Below are 18,233 nucleotides of genomic sequence, written 5' to 3'. Positions count from 1 at the left end.
TCACTGCAACTTCGGCCTCCTGGATTCAAGCAATTCTTGTGCCTCAGCCTCCCAAATAGCTGGGATTACAGGTGTGTGCCACCATGCCTGGCTAATTTTTGTTTTTTTGTAGAGGCGGGATTTCACCATGTTGGCCAGGCTGGTCTCAAACTGCTGGTCTCAAGTGATCCGCCACTTTGGCACCTCCCAAAGTGCTGGGAATACAGGTGTGAGCCACTGCACCCACCCTAATGATGTATTTTATTAACAATATTAGTATTAAGAACCTGAAATGTTTGAAGAAGCACAATCCAGGATCATGCTGGTAGCACCATAGTACTTAGACTATTGGCCAATTAAGGCCAGAAAGGGAAGTTGTTAATTTTGCTTTGGTGCTTTGGTTTATAGAAACATAACCCTTAACTGACATCTGATGTCATACCCATATGTGCTCAGCTCTGGGTAGAGTTTCTGCAGTTACTCATCTTAACTAATGAACAATAACTGACCACTAGTCACTTTATGCCCTGTAACTAACTCTAGGCCATACTTTCACTGGTTACTGGTGTGAGAACTGAAATTCATTGTGTTACATTCTGGTGAAGACCGCTCTTGGTAATGGGAATGTTTGAACTCTCTTGATAAAAAAATAATCTGTATTTCTGTTGATGTTGTTCACATTTCTTTAGCACATTTCTTAGTCTTTGGGTTGAATGAAAAGGTCTTGTATAGGGGTGTAGGCACAGGGAGTGGGTAGAAGTGTATGAAGGACTCTTTGCATTTGGGACCTGTTCACAAATAGCCATACCAGTGGGTTAACGAAGGTCAGCCGGTCAGCAACCCTGCTGGTTGTTATGGGTTTTGAGAAGTTGGCAACCAGGCATCTAAGATGTTGCCTGGCACAGGCCTCTTTTCTTCCCTGAGGCCCATGACATTTCTCTGTTATTCTAGAGGGTTTCCCAGATGGCCAGTAGGCTCCTCCCTGCTTAGGCTCTCATTTCTCTGACGAGGATGAATTGAAAAGCAGGTAGTTCCAGAAGCTAATTGCTGCTTTCCCTCATAATTATTTTTCTTATGAGAACATTTCTCTTTTAATTAGCTGGTGATTTTGATTAAGACTAATTCACTAAACATACCTCTTCCCTCAGATCACCTCAGGTAGCAATCTATAAGTAACAGCATTGAAAAACACACAAGAAACTTTTTTTTTTTTTAACTATTTTTAAAAACCTGGCCAGGCAGTGGCTCAGGCCTATAATCCCAGCACTTTGGGAGGCCGAGGCGGGTGGATCACCTAAGGTCAGGAGTTCGACACCAGCCTGGCCAACATGGTAAAACCCTATGTCTACTAAAAATACAAAACTTAGCCGGGCGTAGTGGCGGATGCCTGTAATCCCAGCCACTCAGTGGGGCTGAGGCACGAGAATTGCTTGAACTTGGAAGGTTGCAGTGAGATGAGATTGCGCCACTGCACTCCAGCCTGGGTGGCAAGAGCAAGACTGTCTCAAAAAACAACAAAAAACACCAACTCATTGAATATACTAAACCAAACTAAAATCATATTCTTTTGATTTGATTGAGTTTATCCATTGTTGTATTCTTCTATGAATATATTTTCCTGTAAATACATCACAGGAGTTAGAATTCTCTAACCATCAGCTATACCATCTCACAGAATTTATACAGGCATAAAGCTGGACTTACAGAGACGGGTTGACAGCAGGGAAAACTTGGCCTATCTATTATAACCACAACTTCAAATTCTTACCTCTTGAATATTCACCTTTCCTGTAATCTTCCAAGGCAAACAACCCCGTCTCATCACCAAATGAGCAACGTCTTGTTATGGCATAGCAGATCATGAGATCTCCCTAGACACAGATCATGAGAAAATATGGAAGAGACTTTGGGATTCAGGCATCAGGTGAAGTTGGCTTTTCCCTTTTATGCCTTGTTTGTATTTCCCCCTGTCTAATACACTAAGGATACTTACTCATTGTACTTGCAGCTCAATATGTCTTTGCTGTTCAGATACTAAAATGTACCTCTGAGTCATTGTGAGCTGTGTGGTAGGTTGGACATTAGCATTGTTGGTGATGGGACTCAAAAGGAAAAGTCTGTGATCATTTTACCAGGTCACAGACTGTAGCAGATTGTGCTTGTTATCTGACAATGACTGTCACTTTGAGGGTCATTGATTTGCATGCACTACTCTGGGGCCTTGTATTGGAGCCTTTTTAAAAAATAAAATCTGAGATAGAGGTTGGGGTTGTATGTGTCTGTGTGCACGTGTGTTACAAGTGAGAATCATCAGATGACATCCCTTCTCCTTTCTTGATGACAACCATCTGAGTATCAGAAGATAGTTCCAGCTCCTGTGTTGTTTGTCTAGTGAAGTCCTCTGGAAAAAATGAAGGTCACTGGGCTCTGAACAGGGGATAGATATGGGTTCCAGTTCTGCCCTTATCCCCAGATATTCCTGCAGTGCTGGTTAAATGAACAGTTTTACACAAGCATAGTGCAGATCTCTTAATGATCCTATCGTCCCTGTTTCACACTGGAAGAAACTGAGGCTCAGAGACTGAGGAACCTTATGACTGCCATCTGTGCCAGTCACCACCTCTGCATGACCACATTTACATCCATTAGCACTACCAGCATACGTGTGAGGTAGTTACTCAGCTGTTCATCTGACCCCAGACATAGAAAAGTTAAAGAGAGATTAGCCTGGGTTAGGCCACACAGCCAGTTCAGTGGTGGAATGATGGTTTCAGTCCAGATCTGCCTGATTTACTTTGCCCTCAGTAGCAAGTAGCTGGCTCAGGTGGTGGTGGGTGCTCAAGCATTGTGTCAAGCTCAAAGGTGGCAGAAATGGTCAATGGGGAATGAGATTGGATGCTGCCAAGTTGGTTTCTGATAGTGACTTTACCCATATCTTTGAAACTGATACCTCCCTAGGGCCTATGTAGATTCCTAAACCGGGAGAATATTATATGTAGTGCTCACTGTAGGCTAGACTGAGTGCTAAGTATTATGCATGACTTACCTCAGTCTTCCCAACAACCCCAGTTTACAGATGCAGAAATGAGTAAGTAGTAAAGTTAAGCTTGCTTAGGGTTGCACTGCTGGGTTTCCAGCCTAGGTCTGTCTGACTGCAAAACCCAAGCTGCCCTAGATTGTGTTGTACGTGGACACCCATGTTTCTAACATGGAATACGGTGTCTCATCCCTAGCAAGTGCTTCCTGTGGACTTTAAGATGAATAACTTTGGCCTAACTCTTCAGGAAGCCTAGCATAGTTGTAAAAATACTTCAGAAGGCACTTCTGGTTTCAGCTCAGACATGGAGAGTGTGAAAGTTATCCTATCTTTACCACAAGAAAAAGCTGGGCAAACAAAATCAATGGCCTTTCCTGGGCCCTTTAGAGAGCTAAGTTTGCAGGGCAAACTGCCATCCCAAAATCTGGAGAGAGGTGAGTCCAGAGAGTCAGCAAGATCTGATTGCCTGGAGCAGAAGCCACTGGAGCCATACTAGTAGGAAAACGTAAACGGTAATTTTGATGAACTGCTGGAGGTTGAATGTGGACTAGCATGGGAATGAGCAACGCACTTTCCTGGGTTTTACCCTACTAGGTTCTCTTGGTGAAGAGCTGAGAAAGACCCTCTGGTGGCTCTAGCAGGGGATGGGAAGAATCATCTTTGTAATCAGAGTCTTCTCCATAACAAAGCTTATTCCCTGGAGGAAAGCACTTTTCACAGAGACTTATCCCATCTGGAGGAGGGCATGTCTCCCATTCCAGCCCCCTTTGGCTTTCCTGGGTCATTTAAGGGGGTACCAAGGGGAATTGAGAAATATTTATGGGCCAGTGCAGTGGCTCACGCCTGTAATTCTAGCACTTTGGGGTGTCAAGTTGGCCAGATTGCTTGAGCCCAGGAGTTTGTGACCAGTCTGGGCAATATGGTGAAACCTCATCTTTACAAAAAATACAAAAATAAACCATGTGTTGTGGCACATGCCTAGGAGGTAGAGGCTGCAGTGAGCCGTGATTGTGCCACTGTACTGTACTCCAGCCTGGGTGGCAGAGCAAGACACCACCTTAAGAAAAAAAAAAAAAGGAAAGAAAAAATATTTGTGAAGGTCACATCCCAAGGACACGGACCCATTAAAATGCTGAGATTTGGGCCGGGCGCGGTGGCTCAAGCCTGTAATCCCAGCACTTTGGGAGGCCGAGGCGGGTGGATCACGAGGTCAAGAGATCGAGACCATCCTGGCCAACATGGTGAAACCCCATCTCTACTAAAAATACAAAAAATTAGCTGGGCATGGTGGCACGTGCCTGTAATCCCAGCTACTAAGGAGGCTGAGGCAAGAGAATTGCCTGAACCCAGGAGGCGGAGGTTGCGGTGAGCCGAGATCGCACCATTGCACTCCAGCCTGGGTAACAAGAGCGAAACTCCGTCTTAGTAAAAAAATAAAATTAAATTAAATTAAAAAATGCTGAGATTTAATCATAAGATTATACGTAGAATGCTTCACTTCCTCCATGTTTTACCACCACACCACCACGACTCTAGGATAGTAACAGTGAATTATAGCTAGAAGAGATACAAGACACAGACTCTCTAAGGAGAAATATCTAGAGAAGCCCAAAGGCAAGAGGAGATAAACACAAAGACACTAGAGGAACTGGAAGACTCTGACACCTACAACTATAGCAAACATTAAATACAGCTCAACTTTTAGCCAGATTAACATAAGTTCTCATACTAGAGGCTTATTTAACCCAGTTTCTATGGCCCAATATAGTGGATATTCCACCTTCAGCAAAAAAATTATAAGCATGCTAAAAGGCAAGAAAAAAAACTCAACAATTAGATGAAACACACCAAACATCAGAACCACACTCAGATGTTGGAATTATCAGACAATAAATTTAAAATGTGATATGTTAGGGGGATCTAATGGTAAAAGTAAACAACAGACCAGGACAGATGGGTAATGTAAACAGAAACCAAGAATCATTCCAGGTGCAGTGGCTCACACCTGTAATTCCAGCACTTTGGGAGCCTGAGGCAGGCGGATCACTTGAGGTCAGGAGTTTGAGACCAGCCAGGCCAACATGGTGAAACCCTGCATTTACTAAAAATACAAAAATTAGCCAGGCGTGGTGGTGAGTACCTGTAGTCCCAGCTACTTGAGAGGCTGAGGTGGGAGAATCGCTTGAGCCTGGGGAGGTGGAGGTTGGAGTGAGCAGAGATCGAGCCATGCACTCCAGCCTGGGTGACAGTGCTAGACTTTGTCTCAAAACAAAAAACCCTAAGAATCAAAAGGAAGTGCTAGAAGTTAAAACCTTAAATGAAGAATGCCTTCATGGGCTTATTAGTAGACTGTCTATAGCCAAAGAATCAATGAGTTTGAAGACAGGTCAACAGAAACTTACCCACTAAAATGCAAAGAGAACCCTCTGCCACCCTCTTCAGAATATTCAAGAACTATGAGGCAATTTCAGAAGATGTAAAATGCATTTAACTGGAATACTAGAAAGAGAAAAGAGTGAAGAAGAAATATCTGAAGTAATAAATGGCCAAGAACTTTTTTTTTTTAAGATGAGGTTTCACCATGTTGGTCAGGCTGATCTTGAACTCCCGACCTCAGGTGATCTGCCTGCCTTGACCTCCAAAGTGCTTGGATTACAGGTGTGAGCCACCACACCCGCCCAAGAACTTAACTTTTCTTTTTTTTAAAGATGGGGTTTCACCAGGATGGCCAGGCTGGTCTTGAACTTCTGACCTCAGGTGATCCACTCACCTCAGCCTCCCAAAGTGCTAGGATTACAGGCGTGAGAACTTTTCAAAATTAATGACAGACATGAAATCACAGATCCAGGAAGCTTGGAGAACTTTAAGTGGGACAAATACAAAACATCTTTAGCTCTGCATTGTTATATTCTAAACCTGTAAACCAAACACCAAGAGAAAATTGTGAAATAAGCTAGAGGAAAAAGCTGTCATACCTATAAAACATAATTGTAGCTAATTATTTGTTAGAAGCCATGCAAGCAAAAAAAGAGTGAAGTATTTAATAAAAAACCCTAAGAATCAAAAGGAAGGCCTAGAAGTTAAAACCTTAAAAGAAGAATGCCTAAATGGGCTCATTAACTTAGAATTCCAAATTAACACCTATAATTCTAAATCTGGCAAAATTACTCTTCAAATGAGAAGGAGAAATAACTTTCAGATCAAGAGTACTTGATAAAGAGAAATGCATCTCTTCATTTATTTTATTTTATTTTTTTTGAGACAGAGTCTCACTCTGTCACCCAGGCTGGAGTGCAGTGGTGCGATCTCAGCTCACTGCAGCCTCCACTTCCTGGGTTCAACAATCCACCTCATCTCCTGGGTAGGGGGAACCACAGGCGCTGCCACCATGTCTGGCTAATTTTTGTATTTTCAGTAGAGATGGAGTTTTTGCCATGTTGGGCAGACTGGTCCCAAATTCCTGATCTCAAGCCATCCTCCTGCCTCGATCTCCCCAAGGGCTGTGTTTATAGGCCGGAGCCACCGCGCCTGGCAGCAGAAAATGCATCTCATCCATAGTTTATGAGACATTGAGGTCCAGAGCTGTTGAGTGGCTGAACGTAGGAAGGAATTGATCCCAAACTATCTTTTTTCTTTTGCTAAGAAGTTTAAGTCAATGTCAGAAAGTGCAGTTTGAACTCTTTATGTTAAAACTGGAGATGTTCAGAGAGAAAAATGGACTTTAGGTTCAATTGCACGTTTATCAGCTGACTTGGTATCCAAACTCAGCCCTCCTGATTATTTCCTATTGCAATGTCTGACTTTCAGCCTATGTAAAAATATTTTCCTGTGGGTGGGTGGGGGAATGCCCAATTTATAGGACGCGAAAATCTAAACGTTCCAAGGGGAAGGCATCCTAAAGCGAAGATGCACACGGCCGCTCTCGCCGCGCCTAGTCCAAGGCCGTCCGACAAGACTACAAGTCCCAGACTGCTCCGCGGCGCGCGCTGCCCGCCGGGAAGTGTCTCCTGTGCGTCTGCGCGGGAAGTGGAACCCAGCGGCGTGAGGTCCGCGCCGGGTGCTAGGTAATAAATTTCTCGTAGCTGCTCGGCTCGCGGCTAGTGAGGCCGGCCCTGCCACTGTCACCGCCATGCCTATGAAGGGCCGCTTCCCCATCCGCCGTACCCTCCAATACCTTAACCAGGGGAACGTGGTGTTCAAGGACTCCGTGAAGGTCATGACAGTGAATTACAACACGCGCGGGGAGCTGGGCGAGGGCGCCAGGTCAGTAGCAGCCCCGGCGGCCTGGCGAGCCGTAACGTGTTAGTCGTGCTAGCCTGCTGGTAACGTGAGGGAGCCAACGCTGGGCGTCCGTTCAGCCCCGGGGCTGGCCTCCCCTTGTGGCGCCCCATTTTACAGATGTCCAGACTGCCGTGCCGGCTGCAGTCGTGACGAGGTTTTGGGGACAGGACAAGAATTCCCCTGCTAGATCTCCTTCCACTGGCGCGGTGGGCGAGGCTGACCCGAGGGAGGCCACTAGTTCCCTTGGCCCCGGTGGCCAGCAAGGCAAGCGCTGGGGAGGGGCAGCTGCAGATCCTCTGAGGGTGACGGGGGTGACACCCCTGCCCCAGGACGGATCTGAGGATAAAATGAGAGAAAAACAGCGGCAAACACTGATCCTGTCCCGCACAGTTCCGAATGCTTCTCGCGCTTTCTTTCCCTCTTCTGATGCCTACACAAACCCCAGCTTATCCCCACTCTAAGGCTGGGGAAGCGGACGGAGAGGTTAAGTAACTTGAGGCTCCACGAGACACCGTGCCAGCCAGTGAGCGGTGAGCCGGGCTGTGTGGCCCGGAGTAAGTGAAAGTACTTCCTTGGGGACTTAAGGTTTGGAAGGAAGTGATTATGTCAGCTGTGCAGCCTCAGACCCTACTCTGACTCGGGGAACTCCTAGGATGTCTTTCAGCTGGGAGCAGAGTAGGGACTCATTGAATGGCAGCTGGCTAGTGAAAGGTTTTGATTGACCCTGAAGCTGCAGTAAGCAGTCCTTAGGGTCTTCAGGTATGAATTCTACATTTATTGAATACCGTCTGAGTGCTAGGCTGTGCGGTGCGAGTTCATCCGTGATGGGGGAAGACAGCCTTAACCCGCAGAAACTTTGGGACTGGATGTGTGGGATGGATCAAAATGAGACGTGGGGGCGGGGAGCAACTTCTTGTGATGGACCTTCACTGCGTGGCCCTTCAAGAGCTGGAAGCCAGTTCCTAGCCATTTGCTCTGCGCAGGTGAATCTGAGAGCTTAGACCTGCTTGCCTGGAATCAGCTGGCTTGACGGCTTCCTGGAAGACTTGGCCTTGGTCTTAGGGTGAATGGGCACCCAGATACTCCTTCATAACCTGCTGCACAACTGTGCACATCTCTGTCCCAGGGCAACTGCCACGCAGATCATGAGAAGGGGTGGGGGGCTCGGTGGGGCCCTCAGTGAGCTGGAGAACACGTGCCCTGTCCAGAGGGCCCTTCATTGCTTGGCATTGCGGGCTCTGTGGAGAATTTCTGATTTGTCAAGAAGCTGAAATCCAGATTTTTATGTAAATCTCTGGCTTTTAAATGGCCAATCAAAATAAGCCTATGACCCTCTTACTCGCATTCTCAAATATTTTAATATCCTCTAGGTAAATGGGATACAGTCATTCGCTGTTTCTTTGTTCCTGGTGGTAGTGGCTGGCCTGTGCCACCTGTGCCCTCTGTGATCTTGTGCCCGTGGGTTGGAGTCAGCCTGCCTTGCTCTGGCTAGCCGCACTGCTCCCCTAATCCCCAGCCCTTCTTCGTTCATGTGCCCTCAGCACTTCAGTTGCCCCATTGGGCCTGTGACCGGTACTGCAGTCCTGGACCAGCCATTCTTTGGGTACCTGCTGGGGGAAGTGGGAAGCTGCCTTGTTTAGTATCTAAGGGCCAAGTTCCTACTCAACCTCTACCAGGTGTTCTACCCTTAAGAAGTGGCTGCAAGCCTCAGGGTGAATTGGATTGTGACAGAACAGTGTGATCGAAGGCCAGACTAATGAGCCCAGTCAGACCTGGGGCGTTTACTTCTGACCTCAGTTTCCTTAGTTGCAGAACCCCACCTTCCGGGGTTGTTGAGGATTGGAGAGTCAGATGCTTAGCAAAATGTCTGACATATAAAGGCAGTGCTTAACTCAAGGTTCCTGCCATCGTTAACTTTCCTCCTGTGTTTCAGCAAGAACCATTTTAAGATCTCTGTTATATTTCTGTCCTAGTAGTTTACAGTATGGGAAAGTCCTGCCTGGCTATGTCCTGGTTTATTTGTAAAAAGTTCTGTGACATTGGGTTCCTCTGCAGTGGAGTGGAAACTAAACAGGCATCCTAAGCCCTGGAAGGTAAATTCAGCCTTTGAGCTCCCAGACCTGTGTGCTGTGGGGGTCTCCAAGGCCTCCATTCCTCCCCTAGAGGCAGCGGTTTTCAAGGCTTAACTATTTACAGTCTTATACGCATATAGTTAAACAACATCTTCAGAGAGCCACTTTTTTTTTTTTTGAGACAGATCTTGCCCTGTTGCCTAGGCTGGAATGCAGTGGTACAGTCATAGCTCACTGCAACCTCAAACTCCCAGGCTTAAGTGATCCTCCTGCCTCAGCCTCCCAAGTAGCTGGGGCCACAGGCATGTACCACCACGCCCAGATAATTTTTTATTTTTATTTTTATTTTATTTTTATTTTTTATTTATTTATTTTTTTTTGAGACGGAGTTTCGCTCTTAGTTACCCAGGCTGGAGTGCAATGGCGCGATCTCGGCTCACTGCAAACTCCGCCGCCCGGGTTCAGGCAATTCTCCTGCCTCAGCCTCCTGAGTCGCTGGGATTACAGGCACGCGCCACCATGCCCAGCTAATTTTTTGTATTTTTAGTAGAGACGGGGTTTCACCATGTTGACCAGGATGGTCTCGATCTCTTGACCTCGTGATCCACCCGCCTTGGCCTCCCACAGTGCTGGGATTACAGGCTTGAGCCACCGCGCCCGGCAATTTTTTATTTTTTTATAGAGACAGGGTCTCCCTATGTTGCCCAAGCTGGTCTCAATCTCCTGGGCTCAAGCACTTTTCCCGCCTGGGCTTCCCAAAGTGCTGGGATTACAGGTGTGAGCCATTGTACCTGGCTGAGAGCTACTTGTTGATTTTTAGTGTTAGGTGTTATCTGTGGACTTGGCACTACAGAATATGAGAACTTAGCGCTCTCACCACCATTGCTACTTCTCACCCCCAACACCTCCATACTCCTCCTCCCACTCCTCCCAATATTATTCTTCCAAATTTTGTATAGGACAATATTCAGTGTTCAGATTAATATTACTCTGTAAGTGCTATTCACAGTTGAGCCAGATAGAATATTATGGTTATGCATGTTTTTATTTTTATTTTTGCAAGGCCTTTTGTTTTCTTTGGAGTATGAATCAGTGTTCAAATCTTATAAGTTTAAAGGTGTTCCTCCACTCCTAAATTGTAAAAATGTTCCCCCATGTGTAAATAAATCCATTGGTCTCATTATTTTAAAATTGTGGTATCACCTAGATACGCCGCACACCAGTAAGGACACAGCTCCATGAACTGCCACTCGTGTTTATACCTCGTCTTCATGACACAAATCACCACGTAGTGCCTTTCATAGTTCCATTTTCAGTTGTGCTTTTGCACTGGGGTTAGGTTAGCCTGCAGTGCAAGTTGGGATACAGATTTCCTTCCCCTCAAATGCCTGATCAGGGGTCCCCACACCATTCAGTGAATCTCCTAAGAGGATCCCTGCAAGTTGTTTTTCTCAGCTGTTTTGTGGGGTAGGGTCCTCTGAGAATCTGATGAAAGCACTGGACTTTCTCCTTAGAAAAATACCTATGTGTAAAATTTTAGGTTAAAAACTCTGTTTCATAGGTTTCATTTCTTCCCTTTTGCAGGAAATTTGTATTTTTCAACATACCTCAGATTCAATACAAAAATCCTTGGGTGCAGATCATGATGTTTAAGAACATGACACCATCACCCTTTCTGCGTTTCTACTTAGGTGAGTGGGTCCTCCGCCATGGTCCTGGGGCTGTCCCAGACATGCCTGGAGAGACTGCATCCTTCCTGTGGGAGCGTCAGGATGACCTGCAGCACACGCCATTGTGGTGTGTCCATGACCCCTGGCACCTTTGGCTCCCCCATACTGAGGCACACAGCAGCCACTGAGGTCTGGACTCCTCTCCCTCTCTAACCTCATCTCTTCTTGTCCTCTGCCTCACACCATGAGGCTAATTTTTCCAGAGTCCCTTGTCACACCTCAAGTATGTTCCTGGCCTGGAATCCCCTTTCTACCTTTCTTTGCTCATTTAGCTGAAAAAAAAATTCCTTCAAAGCTCAGCATGGGCACCACTTCTAGGAAGCCTTCCCTGCATCCTAGAGTGACCTCCCACACATTCCCAGAACCCCTCTGTCTTAGTGCTGTGTGTGTCCTCTCAGGACTGTGTGCACTTACACGATGCTGTTAATGTTCGGACCAGGTGCTAAGTGATATTTATTCCATTAAGTTAGGCGCCTGCTGGAAACCCAGGAGGGCAGCTAACCTGGCCCAGCTCTCAGACACCTTGATCCTGAGCAAGTAACAGACCCATTTCAAAATTTGTCAACTGAAGGCAAAATGTCTGCCTTACATGGCTATGAGAATCAAATAAAGTGTAGGTTGGGAAATGCTTCAGATAACAAAATGGCCATGATTTTTCATTCATTCCACAAATATGTAACATGTCTCCTAGACCAGGTGCTGGGATGTCAGGAAGCCACACAAAGATTTCTGCTGCCCTCATGGAGATTATTTCCAGCAGAGGGAGACAGAGAATGAACAAGAAATTTAACAAAAGATTAGTGCTGTGGACCTGGTGGTACAGTTGCTTATCCCTGTAATCACAGCACTTGGGGAGGCTGAAGCTGGTGGATCTCTTGAGCTTAGGAGTTTGAGACCAGCATGAGCAACATGGTGAAACCCCATCTCTACAAAAAAAAAAAAAAAAAATAGGTGGCATATGCCTGTGGTCCTAGCTACTTGGGGGGCTGAGGCAGGAGGATTGCTTGAGCCCAGGAGGCAGAGGTTGCAGTGAGCCAAGATTATGCCACTGCACTTCAGCCTGGGCAACAGAGTGAGACCCTGTCTTAAAAAAAAAATAGTGCTGTGAGAAACAGACAACAGGCAAAGTTGGAAGGGTGGTCCTGTGGCAGTTTGTGCATGTGAGCTTTGTTTGTTTTTTAAACCAATTTTATTGAAGTGTAATTTACCTCAGTGTGCTGGTAACGGCACACCCAGGTAGCACGTGCAGCTGGATGGGTTCTGGCTGTTGTTATATACCTGTGCACTTATGTACATGCCCCAAGACACAGAATGCCCCAGCACTGCAGTAAGTTCCTTAGTGCCACTTTCTGGTTAATTTCCCTTCCACGAGAGGCAACCTGTTATGCCTTCTTTCACTATAGATGTGTTTTGTTTTAGAATGTCATGTAACTAGACTCTCATGGTATGTGTTCTCTTATGCCTGTGTCTTTAACTCATGTTTTGAGATTCACCCAGGTTACATGTTTTGTGGTTTTTCCTGTTTTCTGGCTGGGTGGTATTCCATTCTGTGACTGTATTGCCGTGTGTCTGTCCATTCGCCTGTCGATGACCCTCTGGGTTTTTGTAAGATGCTGAGAGAGTTAAAAGTATGGGATTTATGAGAGAGAAGACCTTGAAAGAAATGGGGAGAGTAAGGAGGCCGGGCAGGGAAGGTCGCCAGAACTACAGGTTAGGACGCAGCTCTGGGAGTATTGGCATTCGCCCTGCGTTGGGTACAAAAGGCCAGACCCTAGTCTCCGGACAGGGAGAGCATGGGCTGCCCAGGTGCTGCGCAGATCCCAGCAGTACTCCACAGGGTTGTCAGCTCAGCAGCTCCTCCTGGGTGGTACTTGCTCAACGCTTGACAGGAGGTTTGAGTGGCGGGCCTCTAGGCTGCCAAGGAGAAGGCTACAGCAATGGTCTGCGTAGGCTGCGCAGGTCTTTTCTCTGGACAGAGACATTCAGGCCTCCTGGGGTTATACCTGAGTGCAGCTGCCAGGTCACAGCGCAGCTACATATTTAAGGTTCTCAGGCACTGTCTTTCCAAAGCCATGGTGCCGTGTTGCCCTCCAGTCACAGGGTGCTAGAGTTCCAGCAGCAGTGCCTCCTTGCTTATGCCAGTGTTGTCAGTTGCATTAATATCCCAGGACTGCTGTAACAATTGACCCCAAACTTGGTGGCTTCACATAAATGGATTGTCTTGCAGATCTGTGGGTTAGAAGTCCAGCATGGGCCGGGACCAGTGTCAGCAGAGCCTTCCTTCCTGGAGGCTTGAGGTGAACCCATGTCCTTGTCTTTCCTTGACTCTAGGGCCTGTCCACATTCCTTAGCTTGTGGTCTTGTTCTACCATCTTCAAAGCCAGCCACCTTGCATATGCGGCTGTCCCTCTATCCTTCCACCTCCCTCTGGCCACAGCCTGTCCAGGTGCTCCAGTTTTAAGGACCTATGGGATTAACCTGGGCCCTCTGGATGATCCAGGATCGTCTCTTCATCTCAAGTGTTTTTTTTTTTGAGACGGAGTTTCGCTCTTGTTACCCAGGCTGGAGTGCAATGGCTCGATCTCGGCTCACCGCAACCTCCGCCTCCTGGGTTCAGGCAATTCTCCTGCCTCAGCCTCCTGAGTAGCTGGGATTACAGGCATGCGCCACCATGCCTAGCTGATTTTTTGTATTTTTAGTAGAGACGGGGTTTCACCATGTTGACCAGGATGGTCTCGATCTCTTGACCTCGTGATCCACCCGCCTCGGCCTCCCAAAGTGCTGGGATTACAGGCGTGAGCCACCGCGCCCGGCCTAAGGTCCTTAACTTTAATCACATCTGTTACGTCCCTTTTGCTGTGTAAGGTTCTGGGGGTTAGGATGTGGATATCTCTGGGGACCATTATTCTGTCCACAAATTATCTTTTAAATTGTATCCATTCCATTGGGTGTCTATCTCATTGGAGTTTTAATTTGCATTCCTCCCAAGTATCTTTTCCTGTGCTTATTGGCCACAGATATTTCTTTTATAACAGAGTCTGTTTGAATCTATTTTCCATTTAAAAAAAAACCGGGCTGCTTTCTTACCGAGTTCTTTATTTGTTCTGGGTGCATTTCCTTTGTCAGAGATAATTTCTTGTGACTGTTTTCTCTCAGTCTGTGGCCTGCTTTTCATTTTCTTGGTGGTGTCTTTTGAAGAGCAGAAATTTTAATTTTGATGAATTCAGTTTATCAATTGTTTTCTTTTTTTAAACATGGGGTCTCACTGTTGCTGAGGCTGAGTGCAGGTGCCTTCTATCCTAAATTCACTTATTTCCATTAGTTTTTATTTTGTAGATTCCTCAGGATTTTCTACAGGCACTGTAATAATATCTGCAAATAAAGACAGTTGCACTTCTTTCCAATCTTTATTTTGTCTTATCTCACTGGCTAAAGTGGCAGTAAGTTTGCATTTCTACCAGCAACGTATGGGTTTCAGTTACCCTGCATCCTCATTAGCACTTGGTATTGTCTGTGCTTATAAAATTTTGGCCATTTGCTTATCTCGTTGTGGTTTGAATTTGCGTTTTCCTAGTGACTCATTGAGATCTCATCATTTCATGTGCTTCTTATTCACCCTTTAAAAAATTTTAGTTAAATGTTTATTCAGTAATATGGTTTGGATCTGTGTCTCCGCTCAAATCTCATGTTCAGTTGTAATTCCCAATGTTGAGGTAGGGTGTGGTGGGCCTGGTCCAGTCACCATGGGGGCAGTTTCTCATGAATGGTTTAGCCCCATCTCCTTTGGTACTGTGGTTGTGATGGTGAGTTCTCTTGAGATCTGGCTGTTTAAAAGTGTGGTACCTCCCCCTTCTCTCTCTCGCTCCTGATCCCACCATGTGAGACTCCTTCCTCCCCCTTTGCCTTCTGCCATGATTGGAAGCTTCCTGAGGCCTCCCCAGAAGCAGATGCTGTTGTGTTTCCTGTACAGCCTGCTGAACCATGAGCCAATTAAGCCTCTTTTCTCTATAAATTACCCAGCCTCAGGTAGTTCTTTATAGCAATGCGAGAATGTACTAATACATTCAGATACTTTGCCCATTTTATTAGTTGGATTGTTGTATTGTGTTGTGAGAGTTTTTTAATATATTCTGGATACAAGTCATTTATCAGATATATGCATTATAAATATTTTCTCCCAGACCGTGGGTTATGGTGTCTTCTGAACTGCAAAAGTTTTTGATTTTCAATTTATACTTTTTTTCTGTTATGGATTATGTTGTTAATGTTATCTCTAAAATACATTTGCCTAGGTAAGATCATGACAGTTTTCTCCCATGTTCTCTTCTAGAAGTTTTATTAGAGTTTCAGTGCTACATTTAGGTCTTGGACCCATTTTGAGTTTTAATTAAAAAAATTTTTATGTTGTGGCGTAAAAGTCTAAATTCACTTGTTAGCATATAGATAGCCAGTTGTCCCAGCACTGTTTGTTGAAAAGATTATCTTTGTTCATTGAATCATCTTGGTATCTTTGCTGAAAAGCAGTTGGGCTTACAAATAAGGGTTTATTTCTGGACTCAGTTTTGTTCCATTACAGTGTATGTCTATTCTTATACCACACTGTCTTGATTACAGTAGTTTCAGTTTTTCAAAATTGAAAAACAATTCTCGTTTTTCAGAATTGTTGTGGTTCTTTTGGGTCGTTTGCATTTCCGTATGAATTATAGGCTTAACTTCTAAATTTCTACAAAAACACCTTCTGGGATTTTGATAGGGATTGGATTGATTGAATCTGTGTACATCAGTTTGGGGAGAATTGCCATCTTAAGAATATTCAGTCTTTCTATCTATGAACATGGAATGTCTTTCTATTAAAATAGCATGCTTTTTTAACATACCTAGAGTTTATACTTGCTCAGGTCTAAAGAAATATGGAGAAAGGAAGGGTGGGATTATGGATCATATGAACAAATATATCTATCTTATTAAAATGTTTCTGCCACTAAAATTAAGTCCCACATTACAAGTTTTTGAGTCCCAGTGTGCTGTGCGTTCTGCTTCTTTTCTGCCCTGTGTTTTCTGTTTCCAGATTCTGGGGAGCAGGTCCTGGTGGATGTGGAGACCAAGAGCAATAAGGAGATCATGGAGCACATTAGAAAAATTTTGGGGAAAACTGAGTGAGTTGTTTGGTTTGACCTGGAAGGAGCAAACTTCTGAGCCCAGAGAATTTGAGAAAGAAAGGGTGGGAAGGGTGTTGAGAGGTAAGATTCTCTAACAGTGAACCCCAGACACTAACAAGAGCTGGGGCTGCTCACCAAATCACTAAACCTCTGTAAGCTTTATCTCTCTTGGCTGTACAGTGTGAGAAGCACCTCTCTCCCTCCTATGGGGACGGGAAGCTGAAACGCAGCTGCTAACCCGTCTCCTGGGAATTTCAGCTTGGAGCTAGCAGATATCTAGCCCCAGGACTCCTGGGACAGGTCTTTCTTTCCATGAATGAGAAGAGACAGAAAGGGAGGGAAGCCAAAAAAGTCTGTCTTTGAGAAACTGCACAGAGGCCTTTTCAGGCTCCTTTTTCCTGTGATTGTTCGTCAGAGCTGTGGGCCCCGCTGTGGCAGCAGATAGGCTGACTACACTGTGTAGGCTTGCTCCAGTGGTCTGAGGGGACAACAAACAGCAGGCCTTCCTGCACTCCTCTCCTCAGGGGCCAGCAGGGAGGGAGGGATAGGCTTTGGGAGTGAGGAGCAGGTTAGAAGGCAGGAGATCCAGGTGTCCCTGCAGGATGGTGGGGCTGTCTTGGCTGAGAAACGGCCCCTGTGCCTGGTGCTGAGTCACCAGTGCTTGGTTGACATCTATGCTCTTTGGCAGGGAAACGCTCAGGGAAGAGGAGGAGGAGAAAAAGCAGCTCTCTCACCCAGCCAACTTCGGCCCTCGAAAGTACTGCCTGCGGGAGTGCATCTGTGAAGTGGAAGGGCAGGTGCCCTGCCCCAGACTGGTGCCATTACCCAAGGAGATGACAGGGAAGTACAAAGCCGCCCTGAAAGCCAATGCCCAGGACTAAGGCCCATGGTCACTGTGGGCTTGGGTGATGGTGTCTGACCATGGGGAGATTGGAATGGGGTTACTTTGGCCCAGGGAAGCCTGTGGTTCTGTGTCTGGAGACTCTGGAAATCCTTTTTGCAATAAAAGGTCCCCTTTACACACCTGTGTAAAAGAATGTGGGGAGAGGAGGGTCTGCAGCTGAGCTGCTAAATGAATATCCATGCTCCACTGGTCAATAAAATGCTTCCTAATAGCAGCTTGGTGTGTATCCGGTCCTAGGCAAGAGGAAGGCCTACGTAGTGGAAAGGCTTTGGGCCTGGGAGGTTAAGGCCCCACCTTATTGACACCTGTTTTGGTCCTGCGACCCTTCACTGGTCTTTGCTGACCATAAATCTTCTCTGGGCCCTACTCTGGAGAACATAAGGGCTGCTATGGTTGAGTCTGGCTAGCGCTATCTGTGGTTGGCAGTGTGGACGCTGCTCCATTCAGGTCGTTGGGGTATTTTTCAGAAATCCAAAGGCAACCCTTCGTGCGCTGCTTTTTAAAGTTGATGATTCTTGCCTGCTGGGGGGCCTAGCCATGGGCCAGAGATGGAGGAGCCCCAGGGGCTGACAGGCCAGCCTTACTCAGGCACATGCTCACTGGCCAGTCAGCCACTACCAGCCCGTGGCCCAGCCACTGTGTGTATTAGCAGGGAGGTTTGTAGGCCCTTTTCCACGGAGGAAAGGAGACACCACCTGGTGGAGACTTTGAGGCCTTGCTGGGGTATGGTGCCTGCAGCTGGCTGCCTGGATCTGCTGGCTACCTCAGGCCCTGCTTACACCAAGCTCTGGAGGAGGGAGTGATGCATTATTGAGTGCCTTCCTAGTTCTTTCCTCCTAAGACACTGATGTTACTATCACTTTAGTTATGCTAAGGTGGAGGTTTCAGCCTCCAGAAGACAGTAGAGCCCTCTAGGGTCACCTTAAGAACAGATTTAGCTAGGCTGGGTGTGGTGGCTCATGCCTGTAATCCCAACACTTTGGGAGGCTGATGTGGGCAGATCATTTGAGCCCAGGAGTTTAAAACCGGCCTGGGCAATGTGGCAAGACCTTGTCCCTACAAAAAATACAA

The 18,233-nt window shown here is 46.3% G+C and overlaps 1 protein-coding gene across 1 annotated transcript; it reads left to right on the top strand.

Moving 5' to 3' along the window:
- The first annotated feature begins 7,012 nt into the window (after positions 1-7,012).
- On the top strand, positions 7,013-17,376 carry MRPS25 (mitochondrial ribosomal protein S25). Its single transcript, XM_017505074.2, has 4 exons — positions 7,013-7,279; positions 10,954-11,060; positions 16,168-16,255; positions 16,947-17,376. The coding sequence occupies exons 1-4, from the start codon at positions 7,146-7,148 to the stop codon at positions 17,137-17,139; spliced, it is 522 nt and encodes a 173-aa protein (XP_017360563.1). The 5' UTR covers positions 7,013-7,145; the 3' UTR covers positions 17,140-17,376.
- Positions 17,377-18,233: the final 857 nt, after the last annotated feature.

Source organism: Cebus imitator, unplaced genomic scaffold, assembly GCF_001604975.1.
Source record: "Cebus imitator isolate Cc_AM_T3 unplaced genomic scaffold, Cebus_imitator-1.0 Scaffold332, whole genome shotgun sequence".
NCBI classification, from domain to species: domain Eukaryota; kingdom Metazoa; phylum Chordata; class Mammalia; order Primates; family Cebidae; genus Cebus; species Cebus imitator.
The sequence above is the reverse complement of the archived record's forward strand: the minus strand, read 5'-3'. Positions and strand labels throughout refer to the sequence as shown.